Here is a 24,763-nt window from a genome sequence, read left to right as displayed (position 1 = left end):
GCAGCATGCAGGTTGATTCATATGGGGAGAGGCAGTCCTTGAGGTATTGCAATCCTGAGCCTTTTAAGGCTTTATCAGTCAAAACCAGCACTTTGAATTGGGCCCGGAAACTAATTGGTAGCCAGTGCAGTCGGACCAGGATCGGTGAAATATGCTCAAACCGTCTTGCTCCGGTGAGCCACCTGGCCGCTGAATTCTTCACCAGCTGAAGTTTCTTTCCCCACCCCCCTTTTAAAAATAAATTTATTTATTTGATTTTTCAAATTAAAGTTTTAGAGAGATGTATCAAACATAAATCATAAAAACAAGATTCCACGGAATCTCCTGGACTTCCATCCTCTCCTTCATGGGTCCTGTTATAAATAATTTCCTCCCGCATCTTTTATGATGATCCAAATCTTGTACATCTCCATTGTATCCCAAATTCACCCTTAAACCACAAGTGATATTCCAGTCCTACTAATGATTTTAATTGTTTACAATGGTCATTAAGACTAGTTATAATTTCCCCCCATTCCTTATTAAAATTTTGGTATTCCTGATTTCTGATTCTTCCGGTCATCTTAAGCCATTTCGGCATAATCCATCACCTTGATTTGCCATTCTTCTCTGATTGGGACTTTATCTTCTTTTCATCTTTGTGTCAATAACATCTGTGCAGCCGTGGTTGCATACATAAATAGTCTTTTCTGCTCCCTTGAGATTTCGGCACCTAGAATTCCTAAAAGGAAGGCTTCAGGGCTTTTTTTAAAGAAAGGTTATTTTAAACATTTTTTTCAACTCATTCTATATCATTTCCCAAAATCCTTTTACTGCCTTACAGTTCCACTACATGTGATGAAAGGTTTCCAAACCAGTTCTCGAAATGTGATGAAAACAGAATAAGCTACCCTGTGAATGATTTTTTTTCCCTCTACCAGGAGGGGCACAACACACTTTGATCTGCCAGGAAACCCCTCTGAGCAAGAATCTGCCACTGACTTGGAAAGCCCAAGTGAGGAAGGTTCTTGGCCCTTTGTCACTTGGTGTCGCACTCATCACTTAGAATCGTAGCACTGAGAGGGACCTGGGAGGTCATCCATCCCAGCCCTCGGCTCAGTGCAGGATGCCTTCTCTCACTGCCTGTCTTCCCCCTCCCCTCTCCCCCCCCACAGCTACGCATCATGGGCCCACCATGTGGGCCGGCACAAACTCTGGCTCGGTGTTTGCCTACGCCCTGGAGGTCCCTTCGCAGGAGAAGTTTTCTGAGCGCTCGGTGGAGGCGGTCTTAGGCAAGGAGATCCAGCTCATGCACAGAGCGCCCGTGGTGTCGATCGCCGTCTTAGACGGCCGGGGGAACCCTCTGCCGGAACCGTACGAGGTCTCGCGGGACCTGGCCAAAGCCCCCGACATGCAGGGCAGCCATTCAGTGCTCATCGCTTCAGAAGAGCAGTTCAAGGTAATCTTGAGGGAGGGGCAGAATCTCTAGCGGTGTGAGGAAGCTATTTGGGTATCTACTACCCTTGGGGGCCACCAGCACCTCAATCTTATGAGGGCTGAGTTGGGGAGGTTCACGAAAAGTGTCCTCAGCATTCCTTTTTTTTTTTGAGTGTGTGTGTGCTGAGTTATGAAGAAGGCCAAAGGTGACCGCTCATTCAGAGTGAAGGCAAAGCATTGCCCTCTCTCTCAATTGACTGCCTGCCAACTGCTTCTTTCTCCACCTCCTCTGGGTCAGCTCCCTGCCTTCTACCCTACCAGTAGCAATAGGCATCGGGCTCATTCTAACAAAACATGGGTGGGTGCTGTTGTCCTGCAAGCTTGGACACTACACCAGTGTGGTGTAGTGGTTAAGAGCAGTGGACTCGTAATCTGGTGAACCGGGTTCGCTTCCCCGCTCCTCCACATGCAGCTGCTGGGTGACCTTGAGCTAGTCAACCCTTGTCTGAAGTCTCTCAGCCTCACTCACCTCACAGAGTGTTTGTTGTGGGGGAGGAAGGGAAAAGGAGATTGTTAGCTGCTTTGAGACTCCTTAGGGTAGTGTTAAAGCGGGATATCAAATCCAAACTCTCTTTCTTCTTGGCAAGGGGGCTGCTTTTTTGCGTTGAGCTTCTGGGAACGAGAGAGAAGATGCAGTTGTTTGGGAGAAAATAAAGGAATTTTCTGAGAACCAGCTCCCTCCTGAGCCAGGGAGGGCGGAGCTTCAGCTGGATGGGGCTAAAGCCTTGCGCACCCTCCTTGCACCCTACCCCTACTCACTTCCCGCTGTCTCCCACTCCAGGTCTTCACGCTGCCCAAAGTCAGCGCCAAAACCAAGTTCAAGCTGACGGCCCACGAGGGCTGCCGGGTACGGAAAGTGGGGCTGGTGAACTTTGTCAGCGCGGCGTGCGAGGACTACGCAGAGAACTGCCTCGCGTGCCTCACCAATCTGGGGGACATCCACATCTTCACGGTGCCCAGTCTGCGGCCGCAGGTGCACTACGACTGCATCCGGAAGGAGGACATCAGCGGAATCGCCTCGTGCGTCTTCACCAAACACGGGCAAGGTGAGCCCAGCAGGAGCGAGGAGGCACCGTGGGGCAGGAGGGAGACCTAGACCCGGAGGGAAAGGGGAGAGGCACCGTGGGGCAGGGGCACTTAGACCTGGAAGAAGCTGAGAATGAGGAGGCAGCATGGGGTGGGGCAAGTTAGACCAGGGGTGATCAAAGAGTTGGAGCAGCCTTCCAGATATTCTGGACTTCCAACTCCTATCAGCCCGAGCCAGCACAGTTGTGAACGCTCGTTTATTTTTATCTTTTGGAATTTATTTATTTGGTTTTTCAGATTAAAGTTTTACAATCACATATACAACATGTATATGTTTAGACCACAGTGCGGGTGGCCCTGTGGTCTAAACCACAGAGCCTAGGGCTTGCCAATCAGAAGGTTGGCAGTTCAAATCCCTGCGACGGAGTGAGCTCCCATTGCTCGGTCCCAGCTCCTGCCCACCTAGCAGTTCGAAAGCACATCAAAGTGCAAGTAGATAAATAGGTACCACTCTGGCAGGAAGGTAAACGCTGTTTCCGTGCGCTGCTCTGGTTCGCCAGAAGCAGTTTAGTCATGCTAGCCACATGACCCGGAACCTGTCTGTGGACAAATGCCGGCTTCTCTACCTATAGAGCGAGATGAGCGCTGCAACCCCAGAGTCGTTCGCGACTGGACCTAACGGTCAGGGGTACCTTTACCTTTAATACAACATAAAAACGATGATTCCAAACAATCTCCTGGACTTCCCTCCTCGGCTCATGTTGTCAATCATTTCCTCCTGCATCTTTTATGATAATCCAAATCTTTTACTTCTCCATTATGTCCATTAAACTACAAGTGTTATTCCAGTCCTATAAAGATTTTAGTTGCTTGCAGTGGTTTTTAAGATAAAATTATAAATTTCCCCCATTCCTTATTAAAATTTTGGTATTCCTGATTTCTGATTCCTCTGGTCATCTTAAGCCATTTCGACATAATCCATCAACTTCACCTGCCATTTTTCTCTGGTTGGGACTTTTATCTTCTTCCCATCTCTAGGCCAATAACATCCACACAGCCGTGGTCACATACATAAATAGTCTTTTTTGCTCCCTTGGGATTTCGGCGCCTAGAATTCCTAAAAGAAAGGCTTCGGGATTTTTTAAAGAAAAGGTTATTTTAAACATTTTTTTCAGCTCATTATATATCTTTTCCCAATCATTTCAGTTGTGAATGCTTTCATTTTAACCGTCAGATTTTTAAAAAAAGATCAATGCGTGGCAATAAAAGCTGTCCTGTTTACCCATAAAACCGGAAGGTCAGTGTGTTATGCTGTGCTGGGGAAGTGGATTCTGCTGTTGGGGCCACGTGACTCCCATTGGGGACAGGGACTGATCAGTGTTGGCTCCCCCACCTCTCTTTCCAGGCTTCTATTTGATCTCTCCGTCGGAGTTCGAGCGATTCTCCCTGAGCACCAGGAATATCACGGAGCCACTGTGCGGGCTGGACACGAGCCGTGTGCACAACTCCACCTGCCTCGGGTAAGTGCGGCTCTTTTGGGCAGCAGCGGTGGCTTTGAAGAAAATGATTGGGGTACCACCATGGCTCCAAGTGCAGGCAAAGTATTTCACGGTAGAAGGGGAAACTTGTTTTGTACGTAGCTGGACTATCTGCAAACCTGAAGGGGAAGCTTTGTGCATAAAGTCAGGATGCTGTTGCTTTGCTGAACCGCAGCGGGCACAGAATTCTGCTTCCTGATAATCTTGGATCCTTTTTAAAAAAGCAGAGTCAAGTTTCTAGTCCTTAAAGCACCAGAGGAAAATGCTTGAAAGTGTTGAGTTATAGAAATCAGTTAACGCCGAAGGGGGAGAAATCATGCAAGTATGTTCAATTTGCATATCTGGTGCAGGCTGCAGGATTTGGCGTGCCTCACTGCAGAAGATTTTAATCGTCTTTGCTATCGTGATCAGATGTTTGTTGTTCCTTCGCATGCAGTAAACACAGCCTTGGCTACAGACAGGGAGGGTAGCGTGCGTGTTAAAACATTGACCCTCGGTTGCAAACCAGAGGCGTTGTGAAGTCTGCACGATTGACAATTGCATGAATTGATTTTTGAAAAAACAAATTAATGGCCAGAGATCTGAGTCTCTTTTGCACCTGCTACAAACACCTGCAGCTGGTATTTGCATTGAAAGTAAAATTGGTTTCTCATGCAAATAGCGCTTGGGAAGTCGAGAAGTGGGTGGGGGAAGAGATCTCGATCACAACCATGCTGGGAGCAACGGTTTGATGTATGGGTGGGGAACCTCAGGCTCAGGGGACAAATCCAGGCCTCTTATGTGGCCCTCAGGAATCTCCCTGGGCTCCGCCCCACTCCTCAGGCCACACCCCTCACCAGCTCGACCCTCTACCCTTCTTGAGTGCTTTTGTGTAGCTCGAATGTGCCCTTAAAACATCACAATGCCTCTCGCATTATGGGATGCGGGTGGTACTGTGGTCTAAACCACTAAGCCTCTTGGGCTTGCCGATCAGAAGGTTGGCGGTTCAAATCTGCACAACAGGGGGGGGCTCCCATTGCTCTGTCCCAGCTCCTGCCAACCTAGCAGTTCGAAAGCACGCCAGTGCAAGTAGATAAATAGGGAAGGTAAACAGCATTTCCGTGCGCTCTGGTTTCCATCACAGTGTTCCGTTGCGCCAGAAGCGGTTTAGTCCTGCTGGCCACATGACCCAGAAAGCTAGCTGTGGACAAACGCCGGCTCCCTCGGCCTGAAAGCGAGATAAGCGCCGCAACCCCATCGTCGCCTTTGACTGGACTTAACAGTCCAGGAGTCCTTTACCTTTTACCTTTACCTAATGCCTCTCACTTTCCTGAATGGAGGCTGAAGAGCCTTAATTTTTGTTGGGGTGGAATATACCTCATTGTATGGAGAGAAGGGATCATCTCTGTTGCTCCACCCACTTTGTTTTTTGCCCCACCCACTTCCCCCTCCAGCGGAATGTGGCCCCCAGAATGTTGCTGAGGAAAGGATGCGGCCCCTGGGACGAAAACTCTTCCTCTCTCCCCCAGGTTAAAGCCTGCCTTTCCTCCCTTCATATACCACAGTTACTTTTTGCTCGAGGGGTCCTCACCGTTGCTATTTTATTTTGCTTTTAAACCATGCTATTAAATAATTGTTTGAACATTGTCATGTCCAGCCTGGTAACAATAAAGGATGCTCCCTTGTCCTTTCAGGAACAACTTCACAACAACGCCGAAACTGAACCAGGCCAACGGGACTCACGTCCTCCAAGGATCAGAGGCCAGCCATTCCCTTGCCAGCAGCGACCGTAAGGGAACGGTCCAATTTCCTAATCAATATCAGGGAATAGTGAACAAAATGACTTCTTCTGAGTTTGCCGCCATTGCTGCAGTTCTGATGTGACCTTTCCCAATAGCTTGAGGGGAAAGTTAAACCGCTCGGTTTCAAAACTGCTTTATCCTCGCCAGGCCGTTCCACTGAAAAACGTGAATTAATTCCACTCTTTGAGAAAATGGCAAGTTTTTGTAAGAAGTTTCATTTCTCTAGGGTCATGTCTGCACCATACATGCAAAGCGCTCTGGCTGTGCTTTAAACAGCCATGGCGTCCCCTGAGGAATCGTGGGAAATGTAGCTTATTAAGGGTGCTGAGAATTGTTTCCCTCACAAAGCTACAATTCCTAGAGTTCCCTGGGAGCATCTCCACTCACATCGTTCAGCCCGGACACTGAAGTCCACCTCCGAGGGCCTTCTGGCGGTTCCCTCGCGGTGAGAAGTGAAGCTACAGGGAACCAGGCAGAGGGCCTTCTTGGTGGTGGCACCTGCCCAGTGGAACGCCCTCCCACCAGATGTTAAGGAGATAAAACTCTCTGACTTTTAGAAGAAATCTGAAGGCAGCCCTGTTTAGGGAAGTTTTTAATGTTTGATGTTTTATCGTGTTTTTAATATTCTGTTGGGAGCCGCCCAGAGTGGCTCATGAAACCCAGCCAGATGGGCAGGGTATAAATAATAAATTGTTGTTGTTTGTGGGTCTAATGGCCGTATGGTGAGGACAGGAGGCTGAAGGAGATGGACGGGCCTTTATTCTGATCTATCAAGGCTTCTCTTAAGTTCTTCCCCCTTTCTCCAACCCTCAGGGTCTCCGGAAGAACACCAAGCTTCTTTCTCTCCAACGCCAGTTGATTCACCCAATAACAGCATCGACGCCCCACTGGATACCACCGGAGACATCACCGCTGAGGAAGTGAAGGATTACTTGGCGTAAGTCTCCACCCTCATCTTAGATCTATCTCTGTCTAGCCATTCCATCAGACTACCTCTGTGGGAGGGAGAACATCAATCATAGAATCATAGAGTTGGAAGGGGCGCCAAGGGTCATCTAGTCCAACCCTTTGCCATGCAGGAAACTTTTGGCCAACGTGGGGCTCGAACCCACGGCCCTCAGATTAAGAGTCTCATGCTCTACCGAATGAGCTGTCCCAGGCTCACTCCCATCAGCTTATCCAAAAGCCCAGTCCCTGAACTGTGCCGGCTTGTCAATAGAGTAACAACTGTTTAGAAATTGCCGCCTGGGTTTTGGGTTTTCCTCTTCCATCCCTGTCCCTTTCCCCTTGTGTGTCATGGGCTTTTTCAGATTGTAAGCCACCTTGTTTTGATTGTATGTAAGCTGCCCTGGGGGCCATTTTGGCTGAAAAGCGGGGTACAAATGTTCTGAAATCTCAATCTCTCTCTCTCTCTCTCTCTCTCTCAATCATCTATCTAAACTACATGGCATGATGATGGGAAGACCTGATAACTTTGCCTTAAAATCTGTGAAATGGGCAAAGGAGTAAACCTAAACAAACTATTCCAGTGGTTGTTATTTAGTTTAGAATGCCTTTTTTCTATTAAAAAAAAAAGTTACGGTTGATAATGCTTGGTTCCCCTGATGATTTTGATACTGACAGGTAAATCTCCTTTTTCAATGGCAGTATATCCTCAAATGCTAGGGACAAAATGATAACCATCTCTGCCATGCCCTGGGTTCTGTGAGGCAAAAGCGCAGACTGAAAACATTTTTTAAAAAATAATGTTAAAATCCTGATCTCTCGCAGGCCATCGGAGGAAGCAGAGAGGAATCTGAGGAACATAAATGAGGACGAGGCTCGTTCGCCAGGGATCTTGATCAAATGAGGTACGTCCTGTGAAGAGGAAAAAGACTGGTCTCTAGGCCTCAGGTCTTGCCTACATAATTTTTAAGCCTATTTTTGTTTTCCGGGGCTAAGTTTGAAGGGTCTGAGCAGAATGGGAGTTCTTGTTTAGACTTCAGGGTTTAACATAGGTCAGTGGCAAGAAACCACATTAGACCGGCAAGTCCCCTGGATTTGACCCAGGAGTCCATTTTGGTTGAAACACCTTTGCCATTCCCACACCTGACACCAGCTGTGGCGGCAAAGGCAGGTTCTTCCTTTGCAGCTGCAACGGGAATCTTTGCTGCACTTAATGGGAAACGCCTGACATCATGTGACACGTCCTTGAAGTCATATGGCAATCAGGTGACTGACTGCCATATGACTTAATGGTGTGCCTGCCTGCATGTAACTGGTTAACAGCAAATTTTGCAACGCCAATTTGACTTAAACCTAATGCAGGTTTGGATAGGGTTGCCATATTTCAAACAGTGAAAAGAAAAGCTCTTTTTGGGGCAACATTGTTGAGATTTTTTAAGTTTTGCCCAAAGTGGTTGAGCTTTTTTCCGCAAAAAAAAAAGCCCTTTTCTGCCATACATCTGGATTTTCCCAGACATAAATCTGGGAAATTCCAGATGTATGGCAACCCTAAGTTTGGATAACATTTTGATCCTACTGATTCAGTTTCTCATTCATTTTATTGCTATTGCAATGTTTTGGGTTTTATTAAGCAGAGAGAGTAACCCAGGTGGCGCTGTGGTTAAACCACTGAGCCTAGGGCTTGCTGATCAGAAGGTCGGCGGTTTGAATCCCTGTGACGGGGTGAGCTCCCGTTGCTCGGTCCCAGCTCCTGCCAACCTAGCAGTTCGAAAGCACATCAAAATGCAAGTAGATAAATAGGAACCGCCACAGCGGGAAGTTAAACGGCATTTCCATGTGCTGCTCTGGTTTGCCAGAAGCGGCTTTGTTATGCTGGCCACATGACCTGGAAGCTATACGCCAGCTCCCTCGGCCAATAATGCGAGATGAGCGCGCAACCCCAGAGTCGGTCACGACTGGACCTAATGGTCAGGGGTCCCTTTACCTTTACCTTTTTAAGCAGAGAGTGTAGGCTTTTCAAAATAAGGAAACTGAAGTTTTGTAACTGGATGTGTCTAGTTGCAGAATATCCAGCTCATGATTCTGTGTTCCTTCTTCAGAGACTACACAAGGTCCAATTGGCCTGTCTTGGCACTCGACACCCCCCGGAGACAAAAGACTTCTGACTGTGTGGTTAACAGACCGTTGGCCTTTCCTATTCCTCTCCTTCCAGAGACCCTGTTCTGCATTTTCTTCCTTTTTCTTAATTACAAAGAGTCATAACATTTTTCTACCGCACGGCCTGGAAGTGGGACTCATGAGGAAGATTTCTTCGCGCTGGGGGGGGGGTCTCCCCTATCACCTCTTCCTCGGCACCTCTCCCAAGTTTGCATTCACCAACTACTTCTTTAAAAAAAATGAAGAAAAGGAAAATGTGCCACCTTCTTCGACAGGACCAAGTTGTCTCTTCCGTTGCACAAAACACACACACTAAAACTCTTAAAACCTTTTTCCAAAAAAGCAAAAACGAGACACAAAGTGGGCGCATGGGAGGGTTCTGCCTGTGGCGTCAGGATCTCACCGAGACTGAACAAGCTTCTCTCTTTGGCCGAGGTATCAGCATCAAACTTTGCACGAAAAAAGGAGCCTTTTTAGATATATACAGACACACTTGACGGATGGTTTTGTTTCCGCTTCCTGGTACACCTCTCTGAAACCTCTTGGGATTGAGTGGCTGAATTGCTGTTTACATACTTCCAGATTCTCCTTCCCCCCTCTTTTCTGAGAGCTGTTCCACCCCATCCCACCCTACTTCTGGTGCATCAGCCGGCTGGGGAAAACAGCCTTGATCGCATGGCAAAACGCCTCCCACTTCCGTGGTGCTAGTGGGGAACTCTTTGGAGAAGAGCCCAACCTGAAGAAATTCTTTTGTAATACTGGCGGAAAGTTGTTATTTTGTTCTTGGCTTGCAGAGAACATTTTGTCTAGCTGGGCAGAAGGGTTTTCTTTCAGCGGTGCAGCTGTACGAATTGGGTGCGCATGAATGTGGTGTGTTTCTCGAGAGGCAGGTTTTCGGGAAACGGATCCGTGAGGAAACCCACCTGCAGCTTGCACATCTTCCCTCCATGGGGTTGAAGTTCTAACCAGCCGCTCAAGAGAGCTCTTGTTACCTCTGCATGGCTGCAAGCTTCGCACCGAATAAGAAAACGTCCGAGTGAATTTCCTGGGTCTCCTGTTGGATGGCTTCCCCTGATCCTCCTTTTCTAGGAACTGTGCATTTTTTTTAGGATGGGTGGCGGGGAAGGAGGAGAGGTGCATGAGGCGACACTGGAAATGTGTAACTCCTAAAGTACAAGTGTTTGCATCTCGCACTGCAGTGCTCTTTAAGAGCTCCGCCATGTGCTTTCTCAGCCTTATCTGAAAGGATGGCCTTCAAAGTGTCGTGAGACGACATCTCCAATCACCCCAGACCCTTGTGCTTGCTGGCTGCTGGGAGTTAAGAGTCAAGCAATATTTGGAGGGTCATGGGTTCACACACACCCCGACCCAAGGGAGCCTAGCATTGGGTCCAGTTATTACGACAAGGCGGCAACTTCCTTCCTGAAATTTTGGGCCCTTCTGTTTGATGCCAGTCCTGTGACCCGCCTACAGAGCAACGAGGTGGCAAAAAACTCAGTTGACATGCATTTTTTGCCGAGTGATCTTCAGGTGCGTTTAGGAAGCAGGCTAGTATGCTGTGGGACTTTGGCAGCAGGTTCAAAAGTGTACTGCTATGCAGATGTGGCCCTGGGATGGCACCTTTATTACATTTTATCTCTGCTGGTTGGTGGCGAGTATGTTATGATCATGTACTGGTGTTTGAAGCCAGCGAGTTTAACACAAGCAGCTAGATCTGTTTTTTTCTTTTCTTTTTTTGCCTAGTGTTATCTCCCCCCTTAACAGTGAGAGGGGAATCTGTGCCTTCCAGATGTTCTTGGAACATCAGTTCCCATCAACCGCAGCCAGCGTGGTTAGGGATGGTGGGAGTTGTGGTCCATCAACATCTGGAGAGCCCAAGCATCTTTGGTGCATCTGCCAGGCAGAGAGGCTGCAACGCTTTCCTTCCCCCATCTGATTCTGTCCCTCGTGTCACATTTTCGAGGCCGTTTATTTATGAATCCTGAACTCGAAAGGGCTCCCAAGTCACCAGCTCCAGGCCACCCTCTGAAAACAGCTGCCAAATGCTGTTTTGCTATTAAAAGGCAACCTTTCTTTTCCAGCCAAGCAAGTGGGATGTCGGAAATCTGTAGGACCTTATTTGTGTCGAAAGGTGGAACTCTTTTTCCCAGCCCCTGGCCCTGGGTTTTTGTAATCCGCTTGAGGATTTTTGGAGAATGGGTTTAGAGATGGCTACGTGCAATGACTGCGGCAAGTCTTGCTCTCTCTGTTTGGGGTGAGCCACATCCACCTAAAACATCCAGGTGCATCTTACAAGTGGCTAAGCTAAGCCTGGACTTACCCCTCTTCCTTTGCCTGTGGAAAGCCACATGCTTCTCTCTTCCTCTGTTTCTTGGGAGGCAGGTGAGCGGAGGGTGTCAGGCAGCCTTTAATACAGGGGTGGAGAACCAGCATCCCTCGAGATGTTGCACTCCAGTTCCCAGCATGGCCCTTGCTCAAGGATGGACGTTGCAGCCCAGCAAACACTTGGGAGGCCCTGAATTTCCTCCTCTACCTCTGCTTTAATAAGCAGTCATCTCTTTCCTGTTTCTTTGGCTTTACCTCCTACTTTCCTGTTTCTTTGGCTTTACCTCCTCTGGGCCTTTGCAGCCTGTCTTGTGGCCAAGGTAACCTTTGCAGCGACGAGGCGCTGTGTTCAGGTCTTGGCTTGTTTTTTTTTTCCATCTTTCGCTGAGGTCTTACAGTACGAGTTGTTTCCTCATTTTCGTGCCCACCACTGACATTTTAGTGCCAAGAAAAGTTTGGCCACGTGGGAGAGGGGGGAGCTAGCCACTATATATATTTGTAAAATTGGATCTCTGACAGGTACAAATGCTGGCTCAGGCCTGGAACATAGAGCAGCTTTCTCCAACGGGGGCTGCTGGGAGTTGTAGTCCAAAACATCTCGAAGGCACCAAGTTGGCGAAAGCTGGTATTAAGTCTTAAAATAGTGCAGGCTCTGCCTTAGATTGTGGCTGGCTGTTCCATGCGTGGGATCATTTCCTCGCTGCTTAATGCCCAGACGTTGCCTCCTGATAATGACATCACATGAAACTCTTTGTCAGATGTTGTTTTTTTTTGGTACGGTTTGATTTTCCTTGCCCCCTCCCCCCAAACCCAGGCGTGCATGTGTGAGTGTGTGATTTTGCACGGGTGCGCATGTTTGTGAGCGGATGACAGAGCAGAGTTCTATGGTGGAAACGTGCCATTGTGTGTCTTAATTTTTTTTTTTTTTGGCAGACTTAATTGTGAAAGGGAGTTGAGTTGGGGGGGGGGGGTTAGTTTCCTTGGTAGAATGTACCCTCTCTGTTGGGACCTTCTTTGTTTTGCTCAGATGACGGATTTAGCATTGTTTAGTTATTAATACAGGTTTTTAATAATGGAAAAAATAAAGCATTTAATAATATCTTAAGCTTATGTGTGGCTTGTTGTTCCAGGTTCCCTGTTAATTATGGGCTCATGACGACTTTGTGCTCGTGATGGTATTGGAGGAAGCTAAATGTGATCAATACTGTTTTGTGTCTGCAAAGCATTCACAATATACACCTTGGTTTCCAATCCGTTCATAACCTGTAGGTCCCTGCAGAAAATCCTGCAGCTTCTTACACCGAAAACATTGTTTTATTTTTTTAGGTCTCATGTTTTGTTGTGCTGGGATGTCCTTCCAGGTGGGAATGATGCAAATAGCAATGGGAAAACATCACAGAACAGCTAAGCGAGTGGAATGTGCAGACTGCCATGTTCAAATGTACCCAGAATCGTGATGTCAGGCCACTGATAGGTGGGATCCAGTTCCCCAGCCCCATTTCACAGGGCCGTTGCTGCCATCCGAGGCCACATTGTGTTGTATCAGCAGCCAGAATTTGAGATTATATGGACATGTCACGATGTTGAAAAGTGGAAGGAGGAACCAGCAGTGTCAGCCCCACGAAGGACCGGGGGTGAAACCACCGCTGGCAGTGCAGGGAGGAAGAAGGCAGTGGAACTTCCTGCCTTCTGAAGGGGGCTTTGAGATGGTGGGGGTTGTCCCATGTCCTGCTTAGGTTAGAGTCTGGTTCCAGCACAGCCTCAGCCCCACTGAAGAGCTAAGCAGATTAAGGACCCACCTTATACTAGATTGAGATTAGCATGGACATGACTTAGAACAGGTCCAAATCCTTTTACAGCTATGACTGCCTTTTACAGCTGAAAAGGGTTCTCCCTTTCTGACACAGAAAAGTCAGTGTAAAGAGGGCAACACTTAAAAATGTTACTCTGCTGGAAGGCAGTCATCAGTAAGCAATATTATGAAAGGCCAGGCCAGTCACCAAAGCAAGAATTTAAAATTAGCCTCACTTTCTTCCTCCTGTACAGAAATTTTGCAAAATACTAACCTATAAAAGGACAACTGCAGTGATTGCATGGTAAGGTTTTTATAGATAAAAGCTATGCCTGCCTTTTCCTCAAAATGCACAAGCCACCATACATTTCAAAGGAGACATTTTTTCGCGCCCATGAGGACTAGCAGCAGATAACAACTTTTAAAAGCAATAAACTCGATTTTATTTTATCTGTTTTTTAAAATGGACTTCTCTGTTACGTTTTTTCCTGAAGCCTTTTAAGTGCACAACGAACCCTTTTGCCCAAGTTGAAGGCGCCAGTAGTCTCACTCCTCTGCCCAGCTTCACACAACTTACTTTAAAAAGAGACAGGCCATCCATTTGCAGGAGAGAGGTTGGTGTTACAGACCCTACTTCAAACTGGGTACAGGCTGCAGTGCTCTCAAAGAGCAGAATAAGAAGTCACAGCTCACGTGCGTTCTGTTAAATATACTATATAAAAAAGATCTCTGTGCAAGTGGGAAAAACCAACAAACTCAACATAGTGATGCTGTAGCTGTGGGAAGAGTTCCAGCGGCGATGTTTTCCCAAGAGTGGGTCTAGGCAGCATCTATTTCACTGCCCCAAGGAGTGAAAGGCGAGAGAAAAATGTAGGTGAAAAATGGTTTGTAAAGGGGGGGGGGGAGAATAGGCCGGTGCTGTTTCTTTAAAAGGGGAGGAGCAAATTCTAGCTCCTCCTCTAGTAATTTTGTCCAATCGGCTGATCTTTTTAAGGGAACAGGATACAGCTGTACCACCCCTACTTGAGCGCTGAGGTCCAGCAGGTGCCATAAAGTCCAATGAAGATTTCAGCCACCAGCGAGCGGCTTAGGCTGGAGGCTTCCGGAAAACGCTCCAGGCATGAAAGCAGCGGGTGAAGGCAGGCGGTTCGTTGCCTTTCCGAACCAGGCGCAGTTTCCGCGGGTGAGCTGTGTCCTTCGAGCGCATGTGCTGGATGTATACCTGTAGAGGAAACGGGGGCAAGTTCAGAGGCAGGAGAAAACAAAATGTTGGTTCCCTACACCACACATATAAAAGGGTTGGATTAGGCCGCCAAGGGCTTGCCAACCCCAGTACTACCTCTGCTGAGCCTGTCCAGCTATCTTCCAAGCTTAAAATTATTTTCATTTCTTTTTATTTTAAGCGTTGCTGCTCAGCCAAAAAGGCTCCCGGAGCACCTTAATGTACAGTCTAAACCAGACAGTTCCTAAAAGCCAATCTTTTTATTTATTTTTTAAAAAATCATTAAAAACACATCACGCAAGGACAAGGGAAAATGGTTGCATTTCCACTTTGACCTTCCCCAAGGGAGTTCCAGGGCTGCAAACGGTGCAAATCAAAAGTAAATTAAAACATGTTAACAACCTAAAAACACTTGTGATATAGGGACAATGCTGTCGTGTTCAGGCCCTGCTTTGCAGGTTCCCCACAGGCATCTGATTAGCTACTGCGAGAACAGGACGCTGGGCTAGAGGAGCCATTGGCCTGATCCAGCAGCGCTCTTCGACTGTTCTTGCCTGTGTCTCAGGTTTGGCATTCTCCTATCGGCCGGTTACAGGCGAGGCACAGGCCTCACCCTGGTCTCGTGGGAGGGAAGAGGTTGGGCAAAGAGAGGGAAATTGGGGATTGGGTGGTGTGGAAAGGGGGATGGGGCAGAAGGAAAGGGGCTGCCCTGCGGCCCCTGCTGTCTGATTCCCAACAGAAATGCGGCCCTCGACTGAAAAATGGTTCCCTGCAAATAGCCAAAAAAGGAGATTGCTGTGGTCCCTGCCCCAAATCACGACCCCCACGAGTAATTGGGCCATGCTCCACAAGCAGAGCGATCTAAACGATGAGCCGGTTTCAGGATTTGTGGGAAACAGCAATCCTGCCTGGATAGCTCCATTGGTTAGAGCCCGGTGCTTATAAAAGGTTGCAGGTTCCATCCCCGTGTGGGGCGGCTGCGTATCCCTGCATTGCTGGAGATCCCTGCCAACTATACAATGCTTTGAATGAAACGCAATCTGCTCTGAATCAAGATTTTTTGGGGATGGAGTCCCTAGGACTGTTGGGCAATTGTGAGATCTGGAGGTGTCCTTCCTTACCTGGCAGGCTTTGAGACTCAACTTTATCTCCACCTGGCTGGTCTGTGTTCCTACCCACATGTATACCTGCCAGGATGGGGGGGGGGGGAGAAGAGAAAAAAGTCAAGAATAGGTTAGAAACACAAGTTTAATAAAAATTAAAATAGGTATCTCAAAATAATCACTTGGCAGGGGGGAAGAGTCTTCTCTCATGTCCCGATTCACAGATTTTGCTCCCATTTTCTACCCGCCCTACAACACTAAAAACAGTCCTCCCCCCCCCCTCTTTCTGAGAGGCTGGGAGGAGCTGCCCAGCCCCAAAACTCCCCATTAGGGTGCACTGAATTTTTCAACTTTCAAATCTCCAAAAATGAGGGGTGCTAAAAAGTTATAACACGACTTTGGAAATTAAGAGATATCTTGGTCAAATTAACAAAATTCAGTTTTGCTTGGTAAGTAAAAGGTATGCACAGAAATCATTAAAATGATTGCCAAGTAATTGCAGTTATATATTATTAATTACCTGACGTTTTCAGAAGGGAAAAAATAAAATTATTTGGTTTCCCAAAAGCAGTTTATGTGCTAGTTCATCCAACGTAGACTTAAACCAAACCCATTGTTGTCCAATTGCAAAAATAGCAGATTTGAATTCCTCACACCCAAAACCATATTTCTAACAGCCCTCGCTAAATAAACCCCCTATGCCCAAAACCTTACCTCACGCCCATTGTCTAGGAGCATGATGTCGTCATCCGCCAGATCGTCTTGGCAGAAATCCGAGCATTTTTCAGACACAGCAAAGTAGCCCTTTTCATTGGAGCACCTGAGGGACAAGGCCAGAAGTGAATTTCAGTAAAATGGGGAAAGGCAGTAAAATCAGTGCCAAAGGCCCTGCTTTCATGCAGATGGCCTTGGGTTTAATCCCTGGCCAAAAGGAATCTCCAAACTATCAGCACCCTTAAACTAGAGTTCCCAGGGTTCTTCGGTGGAAGCCACAATAGTTAAAGTGGTATCATTGTGTGGTCACGGAAAGATTTCTGGGAGCCACAGATTTTTCACGGGTGCTGAGAGTTGTTAGAAGACCCCTGCTCCCCTCAAATAGCACTGATTCCCACAGTTCCTTGGGAAGAGAGAAGAATTGTTCAACCGCTCTCTGGGATTTGTAGCTCTGTGAACAGGATAGGGCAGGGGTCAGCAAACTTTTTCAGCAGGGGGCCAGACTAAATTTTTGTGGAGGAAATTCCTATGCTCCACAAATAACCCAGAGATGCATTTTAAATAAAAGGACACATTCTACTCATGTAAAAACACGCTGATTCCCGGACCATCCGCGGGCTGGATTTAGAAGGCGATTGGGCCGGATCTGGCCCCCGGGCCTTAGTTTGCCTACCCGTATAGGGCAGGCATCCCCAAACTTTGACCCTCCAGATGTTTTGGACTACAATTCCCATCATCCCTGACCACTGGTCCTGATAGCTAGGGATCATGGGAGTTGTAGGCCAAAACATCTGGAGGGCCACAGTTTGGGGATGCCTGGTATAGGGCATCCCCTAATAACTCTCAGCCTCCTTCAGCAAACTACACCTCCCAGAATTATCTGGGGGAAGCTATGGCTGTAATATCCTAGTGCTTTAAATGTTCGGTGTGATTGTGGCCTTTGATGGAACCTCTCTGGAAACAGGACTAGCTATTACGCTTCTTATGAATGGCTTGAGGATTTTTTAATTTTATTTTTTAAAAAAATCAGGTTTATAATGCAAGTTGGGACTTTGTGACTTCATGGGATTGTGTGAAATTGCATGTCGGAGGGGCGTGAGGTTTTAGAAGCTGAAGGAAGGGCACAGTAACATTGCCCACCCCTGTGGCCATGCTGAACAGGACTGATGGGCGTTGAGTCCATCAAGCACTGCAGAGCCATAGGTCCCCCCACCCCGTTGTACGGTGCCCCCCCCCATCGTTTTCAAAGCTTATGCTAATGCCTCTCTGAAGCGGGGAAAGTATTTAGCACGGGAAGGAAGAGAGCAAGGGGAGGACCAAGAGGAAGACTGCCAGCTCTCACCTGAACAGGCGAGAATACTTCATGTACTCTGCATCTCCGTCATAAGGCTTCTGTGCACCAATTCCAACCCAGAAGAAGTTCTCCGGCTCCTCTCCCTCATTTATCACCTGGAACAGAGGGGGGAGTGGCCATTTTGAGGCAGGTGAGACAAGGCTTTGTTGGGAAAACACCCTGGGGTGCCCCCACAGCCCCAAACTATGAACGTCCTCTGGTATGTGCAGCTCTGGAAAAGGCATTCCCCTTCTTCAGTGACATATAACACAAAAACGGCTAGTCACAGGAACAGTTCCCCCCCCCCTTGTGCCATCAAATTTTTAAATTTGTAGTTGTGTAGCAGAAGGGGAGGCCAGTTCTATTGCCGTGCTATTGTATTGTATTGCTATTGTATTGTGGATGGAACAGTGCTTGTATAAGGTACGTATTTTACATTGCAATGTAGCCGAAGCAAAATTCCAAGTACGTTTGGAACTTGGCCAATAAATTATTCCCTATTCTTCCTCCTTATAAACCATGCACACTAATCTTCTGGCATTACACAGTGAGAAGAATGAGACATTGTACAGCTAATCTATGTATTTACTGTATTTACACACCACATACAGACAAAGGAATCATTGCGTCCTTTCCCTCCAGCTCCGAGAGAACAGACAGAAGTAAAAGCAAAAGTAAAGTCCAACAGTGCCCACAAGGGAAAAGAAATAAGGCTATCTTCCATTCCCACGGTCTTCCCAGACAGGCATGCGATTTACACCAATCACATCTGCAGCATCGGAGGCATGAAATACTAACAGGCTTCTGGGTCAAGCCAGTAGCCCACCTAGTCATCCTGTTCTCACAGGGCCAACCAGATGCCCTCAGGAGGCCACCAAAGGCAGGCCCCCCCCTCTCCCTTCTATTATTGCCTCCAACTGGAGGCAGAGCAGAGACATCCTGGCTAGCAGCGTTCGATGGCTCTCTCCTTCATATGGGATTCAGTTCAGCCTCACGCCAGCAGAAACCCCTGCAGGCTGCGTGAACAACCAGAGCAAACTGTAACTTCCCCAGAGGTCATCCAGCCCAACCCCCCAATTTACCTTCCCCAATCTGCCTGATGTCCTTTCCCTCCAGCTCTGAGAGAACAGACAGCTTTGTGAACAGGATAGCTTTGTAACCAGGGCAGGCTGCAAGCAGTGCCAGATTTACATATAAGCTAAACAAGCTATAGCTTAGGGCCCCATTCTCTTGCCCCCCCCCCCAAAAAAAATTACGGATCTTTGTAAATTGTGTTTCTAAAAGGAACTTTTGTTATTCCCGAATGCCAATGTGTTTGCATTATTTTGTTATGAATAAAAAATCGTTTTAAGTTAGAGCTTAATAATTATTTCACTATTAATATACTTCTTCTTAATCGTATTTCACTATTAATATACTTCTTAATTGTATTTCAGTTCAACAATTACTTTGATAAAATACATGTTTTGTTATGTGCAAATGGCTTTAGATACCTATTAGGTCCATAAATTTGTTGTTGACAAAGGACAGCTGGACATTTAAAGGGCCCCACTACCTTCAGTGAGGGACCCAGGGGGCGCTGTGGTTAAACCACTGAGCCTAGGACTTGCTGATCAGAAGGTCAGTGGTTCGAATCCCTGTGACGGGGTGAGCTCCCGTTGCTCGGTCCCAGCTCCTGCCAACCTAGCAGTTCGAAAGCACGTCAAAATGCAAGTAGATAAATAGGAACCGCTACAGCGGGAAGGTAAATGGCGTTTCCATGTTCTGCTCTGATTTGCCAGAAGCGGCTTTGTCATGCTGGCCACATGACCTGGAAGCTATACGCCGGCTCCCTCGGCCAATAATGCGAGATGAGCGCGCAACCCCAGAGTCGGTCACGACTGGACCTAATGGTCAGGGGGCCTTACCTTCAGTAGCTTAGGGCCTCAACAAACCTAAATCCGGCCCTGGCTGCGAGGAAAGAGGATGAGAAACTGTCCACTTCACCATCTCACACACAACCCACCCCCCTATGGCCATTGTTTTCCTGCTCTGACTCACCTGCTTGCTGTAGGAGTCATCAAACATGCAGTTCATCATGTCCTCAGCCAGTTTGGCTTCGTCGGGGTCGGCAGCCCGGCCCACCCAGGTGTATACAATGCCTTGGTTGTCCGTGCTCTCAAAGGGGACCTGGAGAAAAAGGGGAGAAATGTTGAAAGAGAAACCTATAACCTCCTGGAGCGTTTCCGTACATAGCGAGTTGAGTGTGTCCGGCTAAAGAGTGGACTTTGGCTGCTGCCATCGCACGCAAAGAGATGCTTGCAGAGTAAGAAGGTGATTATTTATTATAGGAAGCACATACCTAAGATGGGGAAAGGTTTCTAGTTGCAACCGAACTGACTTATCTGGAGAAAACAAAGGCAGCCGTGCTAGTTTCTCTGTTCTCTCAGGGGGTCATTAAAGGTCACCTCTCATCTTGAGGTCTGAGGCGGAAGTGTGAGGAAGTTGTAAAACAGGATACAGGTATGGGTCTAAATACCTGGAAGAGGCACTGGTCTAAACCATGGGCAAACTAAGGCCCGGGGCCCGGATTCGGCCCAATCGCCTTCTAAATCCGGACCACGGACGGTCCGGGAATCAGCGTGTTTTTACATGAGTAAAATGTGTGCTTTTATTTAAAATGCACCTCTGGGTTATTTGTGGGGCATAGGAAATCATTCATATTTTTTTCTTTTTTCAAAATATAGTCCAGCCCCCCACAAGTTCTGAGGGACAGTGGACCACTGGTTCTTAAACTTTTTTTCTCTAAGCCACTGGTTCTTAAACTTTTTTTCTCTGGGCCACACTTTCAGAACAACAATTTGCTTGCACCACACAGAATTTTTAATTACCGGTAATAAGAAATACACTGGAAAACACAACTAGGCTTGCCCTAAGTATCACTTGATGCCCTTGCTCTCATTTTGAAAAGGTATCTATGGGTATTCTGTAAATAAAAAATATATTTTGATACCATAATACACTGAAATGTTGAAATGTTTCTTGGTTTGTCCTTGAATCTTCCTGCTACACCATTTGAGATATGGACGTCAGAAAAGAGGTCAAAAGTACACGGAATTTGGAGAACTGTGACTCCACTTTAACCATTCTCAATAAGCTGCCCCCAAACTTCCAACACAACCCCCTCACCATCAGCGTTGGGGGACAAAAGTATAGGAGGATGTCAAGACAGGGACCTTAATTTCCTGTTCATTTTTTGAGGGTTGAATTGGATCGACTCATTTATACATATTGCTGTTGAGCATTTCAGGTTGTTTTTACTCTTGTTTTCAAGTGTTTGTTTCTGCCTTGAGTCAGTTTTGTGGGGAAAGCGACCAAGCAATTTTATTATTATAGTCATACCTCGGTTTAAGTACGCTTCGGTTTGAGTACCTTCAGTAAGTACTCCATGGCATAGCTGCCAAGTATCCTGTTTCCGCCGGGAAAACCCCTTTTTTCTTACCGTTTCCCGGCGGTCTCCTGTTTAGTGAAAAATCCCGGTATTGTCCCTTAAATCGGCTTCTGCCCGGCGGCCATTTTTCTGGTGCTGCTTTGCCCTTCTATGGGCACCAGAAAATGGCGGCGCCGGCGCTGGAAGTTGCTTCCGCGCATGACCGGAAGTTGCGTGACGCGACTTCCGGTGGCGATTTGCCCTTCTATGGGCATCAGAAAATGGCGGCGCCGGCGCTGGAAGTCGCTTTTACGTGTTTCCGGTCATGCGCGGAAGCAACTTCCGGCGCCGGCGCCGCCATTTTCTGGTGCCCATAGAAGGGCGAAGCGCCACCGGAAGTTGCGTCACGCAACTTCCGGTCATGCGCGCGCTGCCGATCCCGGATCTTTACGTCCCGAACTTGGCAGGTATGCTCCACAGACCCATCTGGAATGGATTAATCCACTTTCCATTACAGTGGAACCTCGGTTTACGCCTACCTCCGTTTATGAACGCCTCTGTTTACGAATGCCGCGGACCCGGAAGTGTTTACATCAGGGTTCCGCGGTGTCGGATGCGCAGAAGCGATCTGCGCAGCGCGTGTGTGCACAGAAGCGCGTCTTCGGCGAGCGAACGCCTCGGCGGAACGGATTGGGTTCGCAAACTGAGGTACCACTGTACTTTCAATGGGAAAGTTCGCTTCAGGTTAAGTACGCTTCAGGTTAAGTACAGACTTCTGGAACCAATTGTGTACTTAAACCGAGGTACCACTGTGTTATTGCTGTTAATAAGAATGTTAATAGGGGGGGGGGGACCCACAGCTGTCGGAAAGGTGACCTGGCACTCTGGTTGTGGCCAGTGAAAGATCAATATTAGTTTTTCCTGTTCTGAAAAGGGTGCTCTTGAACAGAATGCTATCTAAGGAAGAACTGTTCAATACAATCCAAAATGGTTTCTTAAATCCAGGTTGTAGACTTCTGATTGGCGTATTTCTTAATCCAGGAGTGTGTGTGCAAGAGTGTGCATCACCATTCAGAAGAAGCAAGGAAAAGAGGCCCCAAAATTTTCCATTTCACCTTTTAAAAGATGATTAGTGAATATGTTGCACAATAGGTTCTCTGACTTGCCAAATGCAAGAAAAGCCACAAAAATTCAATACTAGCGGAATTTAGTTTTTTCAGGCACCTCATTTTCATGAATTCATTTTTAAGAACAAGTTGCTAGCCCTTATGGATGTTGGAAATTTCCTTATTACAGAATGCACAAAAAGTATACATTTCCTCAGTGCTTTTTCTTCTTCTAGGTGAACGCAGGGGTACGCATACCCCTAAACATTTTGTGAATCTAAGTTTGGCCTCATTGAGGGGCAGTATTTCAATATGAGTAGGAAAATGAGAGTAATGTACTCCAAAATATATATTTTTTTTTAGAAAAAAAGCACAGCATTTCCTACAAAAGAGACACAAAACGTTTGATTCATGAGTATGCTAAAGCTATCCCCACAGAGAAGGCAGCAGTATAAAATCCTATAGGGAGTTTAATTGCACTTTAAAATGTGAACAAGAGTTGAAAACCAGACTATAAAGTATTAGACTCAGATGCTGACGAAGACGTTACCTTCAGGATAAAACAAAACTCGGAGTTGAGAAGGCTGGAGTCTGTATTGATCTGGATACATCTGGGAAGAAAAGGGGAAGAAAAAAAGGTATTCAATCGCAATCACCAACACGCACAGAAAAGGTGAAAGTAACACCTGCCATTGTGACTATGTCCATTTTTGAGAACAACAACCAGGAGGTTGGTGAGACTGCTGGAAACCGTCCTCTGAGAGACAACTGAAGATGCCGAGCATGTTTAGCCTGGAGGAAAGAGCCACCGCCCAGTGGGCTACAGCATCTGCCTTGCGTGCAAAATGTCTTGGGTTCAAATCCCCAGCACCTCCGGGCTAGGGCTGGGAAAGACGCAGGAGAGCTGCTGCCAGTCAGTGTAGACAACACTAGCTTAGAGTATGTTTCGACTCTGCATATAAAGCAGCTGTGTATGTTGTTCCTTGCAATTGACAGCACCCCTCAGAGAGAGCTGCCCAGGGTACCAACTCAGTTATAGACGATTCTACGTTATAATTCTGTCATGGGTGTAATATAATCTCTAAAGATTCACACTGCAAACTGTTCAGAGTGCCTGGAGTCAGCCGCTGCCTTGTTCAGACAGGACTAAACCCCAGGGATTTCACTGGATTGTCATGAGCGTAAACTCTGTTTATAGGGTGGGTGTTTATGTCTCTCTCCACACATATATGGGGGGAGTTACTGGTTTGTTCAGCTTCATGAAGCTGAGGCTCCAATACTTTGGCCACATCATGAGAAGAGAAGACTCCCTGGAAAAGACCCTGATGTTGGGAAAGATTGAGGGCACAAGGAGAAGGGGACGACAGAGGATGAGATGGTTGGACAGTGTTCTCGAAGCTACGAACATGAGTCTGACCAAACTGCGGGAGGCAGTGCAAGACAGGAGTGCCTGGCGTGCTCTGGTCCATGGGGTCACGAAGAGTCGGACATGACTAAATGACTAAACAACAACAACAACACTGGTTTGTCCTTGTTTCAAATTATGCATTTTGCGCTTTTTATCTTGTATTTCTATGCCGTGAAGCGCCCCAAGATCTTCGGATGAAGGGTGGCAGACTAATATTATAATCAACTAATTTTTTACTCAGGGCAGCTGCACTGGAATCGACAGAGCCAAGTCAGTCATGCCTATTCATTTCAACAGGACTAATAAATTATAAAAACCCAACCCAAATAAAGTTAAATGGCCCACAATTCCTAAGGGGTGGCCTCGGTATCCCAAAGTGGGCGTTAAGACCTGGCAAAGCCCCTGGGTCCAGAAAGGAAGATTCTTAAGGCGGGGGCCTAAAGGGGCCCGAGGCAAGAGCCACTCACTCACCGGGTGCAGAGGGAGCTGCCGTTCGTACGGATGTGGTAGAGGCTGGGCTGGAGCCCATCGTCCCTCGCTTTCCTCTTGCCCTTGTGGATGATGAATTTCCGCTTGAAGTGGGAGAGGAACTTGGGGTTTTCCTGCTGCTGCGTCATCCGCACGACCTGAAACGATGGAAGAACGAGCAGAGGAGGGTTACCGTACTTTTCCATGTATAACACGCCTCCTTGTATAAGACGTCCCCTATTTTGGGGGACTCAAACTTAAGAAAACGGGGGGAAATTGCCCAGAGTTGTTGAGCTCTTTTTTTAGGGGGCTGGCTGAAAATCGCACGTCAACAATAAGCGCTGAATGTGTATACCCCCCCTTTTTTGGGGGGGGAACCCTCGTCTAATACACGGAAAAGTACAGTACCACCCATGGCCACGATTCCTCTTATATTAAGTGGTTCACTCAAATAACCACACAGCAGAGTGCCCTTCTTCTGGGTTCCAGCTGGCCATGTTCCCTCCCTTTTATTTATACTTTTCAAGTTTATACATTTCATTAGTTTTACAATCAATTTAACATTTCAAAATTTGACTTCCTTCCCCCTCTTTCTGCGGTTCCTTAAAATTTATTTTTTAAAATATCTTCTGCATATCCAAATTCATTTCACTTGCTCATTTAATTCTCTTGTGTAAATATATACTATTGTAAAACTGTAGGTAATTACAACAATCCTGCTAATGTTTTTATCTGTTTACAATTTATCTGTAAATATTCAATAAACTATTTCCATTTTTTTAAAAAATAAAAAGCCTGAATCTTGATTTCTTATTCTTCCGGTAAGTTTCGCCATTTCTGCATATTCCATAAGTTTTTGTATCCATTCTTCCTTTACTGGGACTTCTGCTTCTTTCCACTTTTGGAAAAGTAACATTCTTACAGCTATAGTAGCACACATAAATAAATCTCTATACAATT

The 24,763-nt window shown here is 46.9% G+C and overlaps 2 protein-coding genes across 5 annotated transcripts in view; one reads left to right on the top strand and one right to left on the bottom strand.

Annotated features, from left to right (window-relative positions):
* The window catches only part of LLGL1 (LLGL scribble cell polarity complex component 1), an 83,306-nt gene extending 69,278 nt beyond the window's left edge, over positions 1-14,028 (top strand). For all 4 annotated transcript variants that reach the window (XM_035132325.2, XM_035132324.2, XM_035132322.2 and 1 more), the window contains exons 17-23: positions 1,155-1,438; positions 2,258-2,522; positions 3,908-4,022; positions 5,714-5,808; positions 6,635-6,758; positions 7,592-7,671; positions 8,866-14,028. In XM_035132325.2, the coding sequence (XP_034988216.2) occupies positions 1,155-1,438; positions 2,258-2,522; positions 3,908-4,022; positions 5,714-5,808; positions 6,635-6,758; positions 7,592-7,670 (962 nt within the window). In that variant the 3' untranslated portion in view covers position 7,671; positions 8,866-14,028. The remainder of the gene's footprint in view (positions 1-1,154; positions 1,439-2,257; positions 2,523-3,907; positions 4,023-5,713; positions 5,809-6,634; positions 6,759-7,591; positions 7,672-8,865) is intronic.
* FLII (FLII actin remodeling protein) overlaps positions 13,641-24,763 on the bottom strand; it is a 53,259-nt gene continuing 42,136 nt past the window's right edge. The window contains exons 24-30 of the mRNA XM_060282402.1: positions 23,807-23,961; positions 22,478-22,538; positions 19,453-19,581; positions 17,422-17,528; positions 16,080-16,185; positions 15,384-15,449; positions 13,641-14,262 (exon numbers count right to left, since the gene is read on the bottom strand). Coding sequence (XP_060138385.1) covers positions 14,128-14,262; positions 15,384-15,449; positions 16,080-16,185; positions 17,422-17,528; positions 19,453-19,581; positions 22,478-22,538; positions 23,807-23,961 — 759 coding nt within the window. The 3' untranslated portion in view covers positions 13,641-14,127. The remainder of the gene's footprint in view (positions 14,263-15,383; positions 15,450-16,079; positions 16,186-17,421; positions 17,529-19,452; positions 19,582-22,477; positions 22,539-23,806; positions 23,962-24,763) is intronic.

The sequence above is a fragment of the Zootoca vivipara genome, chromosome 14 (assembly GCF_963506605.1).
Source record: "Zootoca vivipara chromosome 14, rZooViv1.1, whole genome shotgun sequence".
Lineage (NCBI taxonomy): Eukaryota > Metazoa > Chordata > Lepidosauria > Squamata > Lacertidae > Zootoca > Zootoca vivipara.
Note: the sequence above shows the minus strand (reverse complement) of the source record. Positions and strands in the feature narration are given on the sequence as shown.